Here is a 14,403-nt window from a genome sequence, read left to right as displayed (position 1 = left end):
AAAAACTGTCTGTTACCATATCTGTGGCTGACAGATAACAGTCATGTAAGTGGCTTCCAGCCCATGTAGAACAGCAGAAGTAGCCACTGTGTTTTAGGTTAGCATGCCTTCATAACTTTGCTGACATCCTCATATAATTTAACACATTCCATCTCTATGACATAGCTATTATTATTTCCCTCATACCTGGTGTGGAAACTAAAGGCAGTTCTATCTTGCCCAGCTGCTAGGAAGTTCAGCAGGGATTCGAAGCACAGTTGTACTGAGTTACATTCTATTGAGGTTTGGATAAACTTGTGTCTCCTAAGGATTTACAGGTCAAAAATGATTTCTTTTTGCTAATTATTAACAAGGTGGAAATTTAATAAGATTACTGTATAAGATCTCAGAATTCTATAGGAAGAATTCCATTAACAGATACATGCTATCTGGCCTCCAGAGTGTGGGCTAAATACACCTATTTTTAAAACACAGTTACATTTCTTTGGGTCTTTTGTTACAGTAACAAAACTGACAAATACACTGTGTAAACTGTTCACTGTACTGGATCCAGGATCATTCTCTTGTTCATAGTGGCCAAAGTCCCTTCCTACAAATTTACTTCCAATCTGCCGATCTATGTTATTTTTCTTTTAAATTATCTTTCTTCCTAGTTCAGAAGCCAGGTTTATTTTTAGAGAAATAACTTTCTCTTCGTTCATACACTAGGAACTTGTAAACCAATTAGTGCATATTCACAGCAGTCCCTTTGTAAAACTGAACTGAAGGATAATGACTAGTTTCTTTGTTATGCCACAGTAGAAGAGTACTTTGTTTTCCTCATCAGTTTTACCTAACACCGTCAACATAATCTTTCATGCATGATCAAATCAGACACAATGTGCTAAAATAGTTTTTTTTTACACATTTAAATTATCTCTGGGAATGTAGAAATTATGATATGAATGTCAATAACGAAATAACTGCTTTTCTTATCCACTACCATATTCCCACTGTTCAGGGCAGCTCCTATCATGGGAGGGCCCAATAAATGATTCTAGGTTTTGCAAAAGTAGCTTGTGCAAGATGTTGCCCTTTACTTCTGTGTCAGCAGAGACAATTTTTTTCCTTGATAATTTGATCCTGCAGAGAGATTCTATTTGTTCCTCCGACATCCACTAACACTTCGACTCTTATGAAATGCATAGGCAGGTCTCTGATGTAATTTGACTGAGACAGTTTGATATTTGAAAAACACAATTAGAGTAGCGACTAATGTGCTGAGAAAACGGGAGTTCGCAGTCCACACAAATGTAAACAACAATTAAACTCTAAATTTCTAAGTTGTGTGCTTGCATTAACTACCTAAGGGAACAACAAGAATTTTTCTACTTGGTAGGAACCGTTTACTAATCCTTGCTCCCTGAAAGGAATTTCTCTTGTTTACTTCCAAGAACATGATGAGAATAAACTAAAATGAATGCAAATATACACTTAAAAATATAAAGACGACCCATGAGGCCAGACGTGGTGGTTAACACCTATAATCCCAGCGCTCAGCAGGCGCAGGCTGGGAGATAACAGGTCTAGGTTAGCAGGGGCTATATAACGTTTCAGGCCAGCCTGGGGTACAGAATGAGGGAAAGTGTACATAAAAGAGGGAAAATGGGGGAAAAATAGAAGAAAAAAATTGCTGTGTGAGTTTCTTTTAAATAATGATAATTGGATTTAAAAAACCTCACAATTGCCTTTAACTTTTAGAAAATGTAAAATCTGAATTGTGGCAGATGGTTCACCTTAAAAATAATGACCAGGTTCAGGAGCTGTAAAGATGTTTTAGCAGTCACCAGGATGGTTGCTCTTGCAGGGAACCCAGGCTCAAGTCCCAGCACCCACATGGCAGCTTCCAACCATCTGTAAGTGCAGTTCCAGGGAACTCAACACCTTCTTCTGTCCTTTGTGGATACTGTACACACATGGTACACTTACATACGTGGGGGCAAAACACTCACACATGTAACAGTAAATAAATAGAAATATAACAATTTAAAACGACTAAGAACCTCTTAGTAATTTTCTAGGATATGAACGACCACTGATTACAGAAGTCACTAGTACTTACTATACACAGCAGACTGCTCCCATGACTCCTCTGTGATTTCCATGGCACACAGAGAGGAAATATGCAGTTCATGGGCAGTTTAAGCACTGACAAGACATGCCAAGTAACCACAATAACAAATTGCAACAAACCAATAATCACATGTAAGATAACTGATTAATGAGAAGGATGTATGGAATGGAAAAAGAAAGTACTTTTTAAAAAATAGTTTAATATTTGGTTTTATGATACCAACGTTCTCTATTGGTTAAATATTGATTTGGTTTATTGATTGTTTACTTGTTATTAACTCACAACATTTATTCTCCAGCCTTAGAGTAATAAACGTGAGATCATGATGCCCAGCTCAAGGCTCACAGATAAAATGACTCTTATTACAGGAGAAGAGAAGATAGGTAAGAAACATCAAATGGGAAAAGGCTTTTGCAATTACCATGCATACAGATCTATATGGGAAGGCACAGCCATGTGATAAATGATCATTCACATTCTGTTATTAGGGAACCAATTCTAAACAGCATTCAGTCAGCTTCTCAGAGGCTTGGGGGCATTTAGAATTGTGTTTGATATATGAGTTCAATAAATAAAGACTTGTGAGTAACTCATAAATCACAACAAACTGATAAATTTTAGCAAATGAGACCACATACAAGAACTGTAGTGTATTTAAAACTGGGCCAAATGACATTGAGGGTCCTTGGAATCAGCTAAGAATATAATATTAATCACATGTACTTTGTAAGGGCATCAAATGACTATCTCATTCTGAATAACACAAAGAACTGTGCATTTTAGCTACTATATCCGCGTGTGTCTCACTCCTACAGCTGACCAGATCTTACTTCAGAAAGCTTTTCCAGTCTACTGTTATGGCTTTAACTTACAACCCTGTTCCTTGATTTTGCTTATTTGATAAAACTTGCCAATGATAATTCATTTTTGTTAGCATAAAACCACTGCGAAATTATTCTGTTTCACAGAAGGTGTCTGATGACCTTTAACTGCCTGGGGTCATGGAGTGTTTTCCCTCTACAAATTGTGTTTCTGTCCCATTCTCCCTGCCTTGGGATTATAGCTGCTCACTCTGACCTTTGAGTAGAAAGATTGATTATATATGGGCACAAAGACTACATGAGAAGGTTTTGAGCAAACTGAATAAAACATGTCTAAGGTCCTTTCTGCAGCAAAAGAAATGCTGTCCAGAGGAAAAGGCACCATTTTGAGGATGTGCTGGCACTGTACATTAGTGCTTTCAACTCTGTCTTGAGTTATGGAAAACACTGAACCACACTATACAAGCAACATAATTTAAGAGCAACATCTGCATTCTGAAGTTTAAGGATAGCAATACTGAATTTCAAAACTTCTAAATACACTTGTATAGATTCTTGCTTGAGGCAGGTAAGTTTCCGTTTCTAAATAATGCTGATAGAAACACCAGGCTGTACACAGCAAACAAGTGTGAGACGGAATAAGGAAAATTTAGAAAACGTGTCCGCCGAGACACGTGAGAGATCTCTGTGAGTGTGTCCACATCTGCTCTGGAAGACCTCAGGACCACTTCCTTTCAGATAGCTTGGTAGTACTCATTTCCTTCACCTACAACCACTGTAACTGGATTCACACATATACAGTAGCTCATTGCTTAATTTGTTGTACTTTATTATAAATGTAGGCACTAGTTCACTTGTTTGCTGTACTTATTAAATGCAGGTAATCACTCACTGTTTACTGTACTCATATGTAGGTAATTCCTCACAATGATTTAAGGGATAGTGATATTTCTATCTTTATGCATGGAAACACGTTAATTAATTTGTTCACCTATAAGCTCATATATAGAGAAATGAGATATTTAAAAATCAATAGGAGTATAACCTAATTATGCATCCATTAAAAGTAACTGTTGCAGGTTGGGTATGTACCTTAGTAGGTCATACTTGCTTAACATTACCTAGGTTTGATTCTCAGCATTGAAAAAATATAACCCTTGCCAACAGTTTTTATTATATTAGGAAATATGAAAAATATAATAGTTTTAAAAAGATAATATAAACTATATATATTATAGTCTAATATAAATATTCTCCATATAATGTATAAATACATGCATACATATTTAAAATATAAGTGTAATATATATTTCACATACAGGTATTTCTTTGTACTATCAACCTTTTGCTTATTTATAGTTTGTATAGTTATCTTTTATAATGAATAGTATTTAAAAGCTCAAAGCACCCATTATTTAAAAAACTCTGCAGACTGGTGTAACACTTTGTTAAGATGTTTCAATTGTTGCATTATCTAAGACAATTTGAAGGGTAAAATAGTTATGTAGTAGTGACACTTGGATGTTTCAGAAGTTACACCATCTGCAACAGAGTCTGAGACATTCTTGCCAAGGATGCTGTAGAACGACAGTGTGCTAAAAGTAAGCACAGAGGCCATACCACATGGCTTCGTGTGATTCAGATGTCTGTTGATTTTCAGTCAAGATTAATGTTCTGGGAACCAAGTTAATAGCTAGCAATTTTAGTGGTAAGAATTTCAAAGAAAAGAAAAAGAGAATTAGATGAACACATGTTAAAAGGATAGTGGAGTTTCATTGGATTTTTTTTCTCCATGTTGGAGACACAGTCTGACTGGGTAGTCTAGATGACCAGCAAGTCCCAAGGATCCTCTGTCTCCTCTCATTCAGTGCTAGGGTTACAAATGCATGCCACTGCATCCACTTTTATGAGGTGCTCGGATCCAAATTCAGATCTTCATGTTTACATGGCAAGAACTTGACCCATTCATCCATCTCCCCAGGCCCTGCAGCTACACTTTTTTATTTCAGTTAATGGAATATGAACATTCCTCATGCACTCTTATGATCTTAGTAAAGTTTATACTTTTAAAAAGACCTATCAGCTTTCCAATGAATGATGCATACAGACTTTTGATTTGTAGGTTTGCAGACAGACAGCATATTACTATTTTATGTGTATGAGTATACAAATGTCTATGTGTAGAACTATCTATATTGTTTGCAGAACAACCTGGACCTGGGGGCAGTACAGAGCTTGCCTTCACATACAGGTTCCTGATGTCACAGGTAATCGTTTTCATGTCTCACAACTGTTCTGTTCTTTACCACAGTTTGAGACTTTCTGTGGAACCAATACAGTTGATACCTGCTGGTTTGTGGCTAGCACTACAGAAATAATTTAGGTCTATTATTTTTTATTGAAGGTAAAAACATTAAAAGAGTTAATACAATTTGGAGGAATACATGGGAACAAATTGGGCCAGAATAACAAAATAAAGTTATAGGTTAAGTTTAAGGGCTTACTTTAAAAATTATGACACATGGGTAATTTATTTGAATAATTACAGCCCTCCCACTAGCTATTTGGTCAGCACGACTTCCTAGGGAGTGAAATAAATAGATACTTTGTGCAAACAAATGTCTCTCTGAAGAATTGGCTGCTTTCTCAGTAATAAGTAGATCTGTTCTGTGCATTGTAAAGAAATAGATTGATCTCATTAGTATATCAGATAATCTGTATGAATGTGCATAGCTTTGTGTCTCTACTTAAATCTTTAGTTGATGGCCTTCAGGGACCAGTGGGCTAACACAGAGACTACAGTAGCCATTGGCCTGGCTTTGCGAGTTACTACTTCACAGAATGTTGGAGGGCATAATGAATATACACCCATTCCAGCACGTGAGCACCAGAGCTTATTTTCTACAACTGAGTCAGAATAATATTTCCTTCCAAGTTATATTACTTTCCTTACAGTATTTCTCTTTTCCAATTATAAGTAGAAGAAAACAGAAAGAGCAGAAAAATTCTTCTCTGGAATTCACAAGAGTCTAGGCATATTAAAGTTTGATGATTGAAACAAAGGGTAACAACACGGCAAATATGAAGGTCTTTAGGTGTTTTAAGGGGAAACTATGTATAGTTGAAACTACCTCAATCTGAGTGATTGGAAATAAGAATGATTTGCTTATATGGTCTTTAGGTTTTTACCTTGATCAACCAACTAAACTAACATGAAAAGGAAGTGATAATCCAGCCTCAATTTACATATCTACAAATGACATTCTCATCTGACACTATCACATGTATATTAGTATCTGTGAAGGAGTTTTAAGACTGTTCAAATTATTTTGAAGACATAAATTCAAATTGTGTCCACTGTCAAAACAATTATTAATAAACCTGGGCAAATTTCAGCATAGTTAACAGTAGACTCTGTTAATACTATCTGTAATCAGGCTGCTACTCCTGAGTTCCTAACAAGTGTATCAACAGGATTGATAAATTTAGCTATTTTAATTTATACCCACAGTCTTTTAGTGCAAAATCATCTCCTTGGTTTTGAATTAACACATACACAGAAACACCTGAAGCTAAGCTGCATTTAAAATGCTTTATTTTAATAAGGTGTTTTCTTTTTTTGCATGTGTATGTGGTGTGAATGCACTTATGTGTGTTTGCATTTGTGTGTCTAGGGGTGCACATGTGTGTGCTCATTTATGCAGAGGCCAGAGACTGATATGGGTCTTCTTCTTCAACTGATCTCTACTGTATTTTCTAAGGCAGGGTATTTTGCTGAACCCAGAGCTCACCCATTTGGCTAGTCTAGCTGGCGAGCTTGCCCTGGGGATCCCTTGTTTTGGCCTTTAAGCTCTGAGATGGGCCACCATGCCCGCCTGCCTTTTATGTGAGTGGTGGAGATCTGAGCTCTGTCTTCATGCTTGCTCAGGAAGTGCTTTTTTTCACTGAGCTATCTCCTTGGCCCAAACTTCCATACATTGTTATTAGAAGACATTTATTTATTTGCCTTATATTGACATGTTATTGCATTAATATTAAGCTAATGTTTAAAAGCATATCATATTTAACCCAAAATGAATTAATTGGAGACATACTCTAATACCTAACCCAAAATATTATTTTCTAAACAACTGACAAGAGACCAAATCTCTGGAGAGTACTTTCTCACTGCCAGTACATATAGTTTATGACATGACAGCTACAAACAGTCCTACTTCAAATACACAGAACACAGGGAAAAATGATACTGTCTTAACTCATGGCAATATAACACAAGACTATGAATGCACAGCAGCAGTCTATCCTGTCCTGCCCAGGCAGGCTTAATTCTCAATTTCTTTTTGCTGAAACGCAAATATAGTTAACCAACATAAGGATTTAAATGGAAAAGTTCACTGGATTTCAAAAGCAGGCCAATGCTTGTTTTTCACGCTTGTATTTGCACACCTATGTACTACATTAAAAAATTACAATAGTGAATAAACTCAAGCAAAGACAGAGAAGCCTAAGATGACTAAATTACATTAATGAATTTGCTTTTGTGGCTAAGCACAATTGGCCATTTCCTTATACATTATGCAAGTAATGATATGGTTTGAGGCTGATATAGAGACATAAACTATTTGATGGCTTTGCAATTTGGCTGACTATTTTGATAATTAATACTTTTATAGGCTAGTTATAGAAGTAAGTATACGTACCCTGCTCTAACACTTCTTCCTCTTCATGCTTTGGCTGCTGGGTTAGAGCAGTTTTATCTTTGTTTTCTGTTTCTGTAAAGGATCAAAGAAGTTGAGTGTGAATTATAGCACATATCACATACTTTACTAGTTTACTGAGATTCTGCCATCAAAACAGCAATATTACTCAGAATACTGTGTTAATTACATTATCAAGAATCTTTTTGGTTGGAATGCTCTCATTCACAATCTTCTGCCACCCCCAGCACAACTACTAGTTACCTGTCTTGTTATATAAGCAGGCCAAATATTTTTTGGTAACATATTAATTACAGAGCATTAAAAAATGTTTCAACAAACTACTCATATTTAATTTTTAAATTGACCTTAATAATAATTTAAGACATTTCAAGAAAAATATGAACTTGTATTCTCTAAATATTTAGCATCTTAGTAAATGACCTGATTACTGGCTGCTCTTGGCATTTTATGGTTGAATTTACAAAACCCCACAAGGTCTCAGCATGCTTCATGCTATGGAAATCACTTTAACTATGTAAAGATGTGTTACATTTGTTTATACTGCAGAATATTACTTTAACTTTGTAAAGGTGCATTATATTTGTTTATGCTCTGGACTATTACTTTAACTGTGTAAAGGGGTGTTACATTTGTTTATGCTGCATTTGTTCAATGATGTAAGGATGTGTGTTTAATTATGTAAAGATGTGTTGCATTTGTTTCACCTTGCCTGACTAAGGTGCCTGATTGGTCTAATAAAGAGCTATATGGCCAATAGCTAGGAGAGAAATGATAGGCGGGGCTGGCAGGCAGAGAGAATAAATAGGAGGAGAAATCTAGGCTCACGAGGAAAAAAGAAGAAAGAAGAGAATGAAGAGAAAACAAGGGACATGTTCAGGGCAAGAAGCCAGGCAGCCGCCAGCCAACCAGGTCCAAGAAGCAGTGAAAATAAGATATAGAGAAGGAAAAAAAAAGTAAAAGGAAAAAAAAGATAAACAGGTTAATTTAAGTTAAAAGAGCTAGCCAGAAATGACCCTAAGCTAGGCAGAGCATTCATAACCAATATTATCTACATGTCTTGATTTGGGAGCTAGTTGGAGGTCTAAAAGAAAAAGCCTGGTACAAGTTCATGCAGTAGGACAGGGTGTGTGTTTTGCAATTTTAAACTAAAGGAATGACAGTCCAATATGACTATTTTGCAGATGAGCAATAACCTAAAGCAGGAATTTGAGAATCAAACCCCTAGAGCAAAGACCAGGAGCGTCAAGAATTATTTTTCACTTGAAAAGGTACATTATGTAGATGTGGTTGGAAATGATAAGCATTTTTACTATATAGGATGTGTGGTACAAATTATAAATCATGTAAGTCATTTCTGCCTATGGAAGGAATGAGGTAAGGAAAGTAAAAATAACATAGGAATTCTATGAGGAGAGGTTTACATTGGTGGGATTGGTCACAAAACTAACAGTCTTTTCATCACTGGCTGATACTTGTCTCATGTGTGTGTGTGCGTGTGTGCCTAGGCCAGAGGTTGACTGCATGTGTCTTCCATGAGCATTCTCTATATTATATTTTGCAATAGGATAGCTCATAGAACCTGGAGCTTGCTCATTCGGCTGGACTGGCTGGCTAACAAACCTCAGAAATCCTTCTGTTTCTACCTCTGCAGTGCTGGGATTACTGACACATGGCTTTACTCTGCTGGTGACCAAATTCAGGCACGATGCTTGTATGGCGAGCACTTTTCCTAGTGAGCCATCTCTCCAGCCTCCTTTTGTGTATGTGCATGTGCTCTGTGGGCGTGTATGTGTATTATGCACTGTATATATTCATGTGTGTGTGGATGTAGATGTTTCTATACATCAGGTTGTGGAGGCCAGATGTCAATGCTGGATGCCTTTCTGGATCAGTCTTCTTATTTTTCCAGACATGGTCTTTTACTGAATCAGGAGTTCCCTGATTTGGTTAGGCTGGATGGCCAGGAGAGCTTTAGGATCCTCCGTCTCTGCCTTCCTAGTGTGCACAGATGTGTACCACTGTGTCTAGCTTTTACACCAGCGCTGGGGATCTGAACTCAGGGCCTCATGCTTTCACGCTAAGCACTGTATGAACTGAACCATTTCCCACAGTGCCTGCCTTCACTGCTTTGATGGGGTTAAGTCAGGGAGTGGAGACTGTATATGAAAGAAAGAGAGGAAATAATACGTGTGCCTAATGATTGACTACAGAGGCTAAAATAATTTGAGATTAATCATATAGTCCAGTGAGACAACAAGTGAAAATACAGAGCACAAGACCACATGATTCTCTCGCTTACCTTTGTGGTGGCCATGCATCATCACCATGTCAGATTTTACAGTAATTGGAATGTTGGCCTCTGCTGGTATAGTTCTGAACATATCTGGGGCCACGTTCTGTGTACAGGTCATGAAGGAAACTGCATATTTGGCTTCCATGTAATACATGATGTATAAGTTGCACATTTCATCACTAGACGTGCCACTGTAGGGGGAATAAAGTAGACAGGACATATAAACTGTTCAAATAAAACACATCATTAATGCAGGGTAAATGAAAGGAGTAAATCCGGCCAACAATGGGCTCAACAGTGAAAAAACTGCATCTGTTTTATGTTTTTCATTAAGACCTACCACAGTCTCCAACATCAGGAGCACGTTATCAAAGCTGTAATTCCGCCCAACAATGGAGTATTGGTTTCTGGGTACTCTGTGGGCATTGCCCAGTACCAAACGTAAAAATGGCATTTAAGTAGCTCAGAGATGCAGTTTTTTTCCCTCCAAAATCCTTTTATTCTTTATTTACCTTCCATGTTATAAAACCCACACATAAATCCATTACATTTTAAACAAATTACATTGTTCTAGTTCTAATTATCAACTTTTAGGAATCTAGAATCATCTGGCATTCTAGTTTATCTCTGTTGCTCTGAAAAAAAAAATTGTGACCAAAATTAAATTAGGGGAGGAAAGGGTGTGTTTCAACTCACAGGTTATAGTCCACCATCAAAGGCAGTCAGGGTAGAAGCTCAAGGAGTAACTTTAAGCAAAAATGATGGAGGAGTACTATCACTTGGATCATTTTCAGGATTAAGCTTAGATAGCTTTCTTATAAATCCGGGGTCACCAGCCTAGGGGTAGTGCCATCTACAGTGGGCTGGGCCCTCCTACATCAACTCAGAATCAAGAAAATTTCCCAAATGCAAACACTAGACTAATCTGATCTAGGAAGTCAGTTGAGACTTCACTCTCCAACGACTGTAGTCTGTGCAAGTGGACAGTAACAGCTAAGAAGGACATCTGGAAAGGGTGTTTCAAGGAGAAGGAGCTAGATTAGATTTGCCTGCAGGCAAGATGGTTTGGAAGTCTTGTGACTATCTGGAAGACCAGTCTAACAGTGGGTTGACTCCAGCTGCTTCAATTTCCAACTGCCTTTACTTCCGTGCAGAGATGGTCTGTAACCTGGACTTGTGAGCTGACCTTTCTGCCTTAAGCTGGTTTTTATCGGGGTACATTATCAAATCAATAGGAACATAACTAGGACTCCAATAGGAATATCATGTATTACATAGAAGTACATTTACTGTCCAGTGTCTAGAAACTTCTTCTGGATTCACTGCCTCCTTTTTATGGTCACGTGCCACCTGAAGCACCCTAAGTATAACCCTGATATCTGACCTTGCTCCTGAGTGAAGGAGCAAGGAATGAAAGAATGACCAGCAGGGAGTCCCAGTGAGTTCTCCTTAACCTCTTCCAAGGGGTGCACATTTTACCCATGTAGTACCATACAGCTGATAGGTAATGCTAAACATAGATGTTTAAAACACTGAAACAGCTATTTCTAATCAAACAGTTCCAGGTAATAGAAGTAACACTTTACAAAACATGCTTTCTTCCTCAGTCAACACAGGCTACCAGGTATTTAAGATTCTCTCTGGTAATTAAGGAGGCTTTGCATCCACACACTTCAGAAGTCTTGTATAGCAACTTAGTTCTGGAAAAAGCACATTGCTTTTTGGTTATTAATTGTAACAATTTTTAGCAAGCCTAATCAAAAAACCAGCTCTAAAGTAGACTGCTTGCTCTGGGGAAATTCATCAGTGTTGATTTTTCCAGCAGTGTCATGCGGCAATCAATTCTTTTCCATAGCAACACAGATGACATCAGCAAGAAAAGGGAAAATAAAATAAAAATCTTTTCCAAATAGGATGTGATTCCTGTAAGCTGTGAAAATGTACGGCCCCTGTGAGACCTCAGGAACTGGCTCTCGAAATGAGGAGAAGCTTTGGTAATGTTTCAGAAATCATTTGGCTTCTTACTCCAAATCTGATATACGTCATTTTAACTGCCTTTTCCATGAAATAAAAGCAAATAGTGAAGTGAAGCAATCCTAAGCAAATACCTGTTCACTATGCACTTCTTCATGGTGTCAAGACACCACCCAAAATTATATTTGAGCAGGTTTAGGGCTGGTCAGAAAATTATGTGCTCTAAAAGGAATGGGTGGTTCCATAATAAAAGGGCATGAAAGAAGGAAGCTTTTGCTTTTTGCCTGCTTGCCCCTCCTCTCTCTCACAGGCAAGTTCATCTATGATGCTGAGGCATTCCTTTGCTGCTATTAGAACCTATTCTTAGGGATTCCAAGGATTATTGAAGGCAAGTAGAAACATCCAGCCTTGTTGAATGAACAACTCTTACATTCTTGGATTTTCCATCAGCAGACAGACCTTGTTGGACTAGCTGGACAGCAGCCTGTAAGCTTTTGTAATAAATTCCCTTTTAATATACATAGATTCATTCTAGAAGTTCTGTTCCTCTAGAGAACTCTTGATTAATACAAGACCCATAACCCCTAGTGAAATAGAAACACTGTTTAAAATCTCCTACCCCCAAGCAACAAAAAACTAGAGCCAGATGGATTCAGTACAGAATTCTATCAGACATTCAAAGACAAATTAATGGCCACACTCCTCAAATTATTCCACAAAATAGAAACTGAAGGAATATTACTTAATTCATTTCATGATGCCACTATTACCCTGATACCAAAGTCACACAAAGAGGCAACAGAAAAGAAAAAATTTTACCAATATCCCTTTATGACAATAAATGTAAAAATTCTCAATAAAATACTTGTAAATCAAATCCTAGAAGACATCAAGATTATCCACCATGATCAAGTTGGCTTCATCCCAGAGATGCAGGGATGGTTCAACCCAGGTAAGTTGATAAATGTAATGCACCACATAAACATACTGAAAGACAAAAACCACACCCCTTTATGATAAAAGTGTTAGACTAGGGATATGCCTTAGTTAGGGTTACTATTGCTGTGATGAAACACCATGACAAAAGCAAGTTGAGGAGGAACGGGCTTATTTAGCCTTACACTTCCACATCATTGTCCATCACTGAAGGAAGTTAGGGCAACATTTCAAACAGGGTAAGAACCTGGAGGGAGGTGTGTAGATATAATTCTGAATGGTTTTATTAAATAAGAAACACAGAGCCAAATGCACAGTTAAAAAGCCCCAGAGGTCAGAGAGCAGTAGCTAAGAGCTGAGACCAAGACTGCCTTCTTAACACCTGCTGCCACTGCCGTCCTATCTCTGAGAAAGGGACCTACCTCCTATGTGTCTGTCTTTTTATTGACTTTCTGTTCTGCCTTCTCATTGGTTGTAAACCCAACCACATGACCTCCTTGTCACTGCCTGTCTATACAGACCTCCAGGTCTCTATGGTTGGTATTGAGATTAGAGGCGTGTGTCTCCATGCTGGCTGTATCCTTGAACACACAGACTCTGCCTGCCATGTGATCGGATTAAGGGCGTGTGCTACCACTGCCAGACTTCTGCTATGGCTCGCTATTAGCTCTGACCCCCAGGCAACTTTATTTATTAACATACAAATAAAATCACATTTCAGCACAAATAAAATATTGCCATAGAGGTGCTGATGCAGAGGCCATGGAGGGATGATGCTTACTGGCTTGTTCCACATGATTTGCTTAGCCTGCTTTTTTTATAGAACCCAGGACCACCACCCACAATGCTCTGGGCCCTCAGTCATCTATCATTAATTAAGAAAATGCCCCTACAGACTTGCCTCCTGCCCTGTTTTATAAAAGCATTTCTTACTTGAGTCTTCTTCCTTTCCAATGATTCTATCTTCTGTCAATTTGAAATAAAACTAGCCTGCACAGGATACAAGTGCTATACCCCAACATAATAAATGCAACTTATAGTAAGTTCACAGCTAACATCAACCTTAAAAGAAGAGAAACTCAAAGTATTTCCACTAGAATCAGGAACAAGGCAAGGTTGTCCAGTCTTTCCATATTTATTTATGGTGGTGGCACTATTAGAAGGTATGGTCTTGTGGAGTAGGTGTGGTCTTGTTGGAGGAAGTGTGTCACTGTGGAGGCAAGCTTTGAGGTTTCCTATATGTTCAAGATAATGCCCAGTGTCTCAGTCCACTACCTGTTGCCTGCAAGATGTAGGATTCTCAGCTACTTCTCCAGCACCATGTCTGCCTGCACTACTGCATGTCCCACCATAATGGACTGAACCTCTGAATTGTAAGTGAGCCACCCCAGTTAAATATTTTTCCACATGAAAGTTGCCATGGTCATGGTCTCTCTTTACAGCAATAGAAACCCTAACTAAGACAGAAGTTGGTACCAGGGACTGGGGTATTATTATGAAAGGCCTGACCATGCTTTTGTTTGGAAGAATTTGGACTTTGGGAGA

General features: G+C 37.9%; 1 protein-coding gene across 7 annotated transcripts in view; it reads right to left on the bottom strand.

The window, feature by feature from the left end:
- The window catches only part of Pam (peptidylglycine alpha-amidating monooxygenase), a 283,282-nt gene that overhangs the window by 54,369 nt on the left and 214,510 nt on the right, over positions 1-14,403 (bottom strand). For all 7 annotated transcript variants that reach the window (XM_059278064.1, XM_059278067.1, XM_059278068.1 and 4 more), the window contains 2 exons: positions 9,955-10,139; positions 7,635-7,706 (listed from right to left, as the gene is read on the bottom strand). In XM_059278064.1, coding sequence (XP_059134047.1) covers positions 7,635-7,706; positions 9,955-10,139 — 257 coding nt within the window. The remainder of the gene's footprint in view (positions 1-7,634; positions 7,707-9,954; positions 10,140-14,403) is intronic.

Source organism: Peromyscus eremicus, chromosome 13 (assembly GCF_949786415.1).
Source record: "Peromyscus eremicus chromosome 13, PerEre_H2_v1, whole genome shotgun sequence".
NCBI classification, from domain to species: Eukaryota; Metazoa; Chordata; class Mammalia; order Rodentia; family Cricetidae; genus Peromyscus; species Peromyscus eremicus.
Note: the sequence above shows the minus strand (reverse complement) of the source record. Positions and strands in the feature narration are given on the sequence as shown.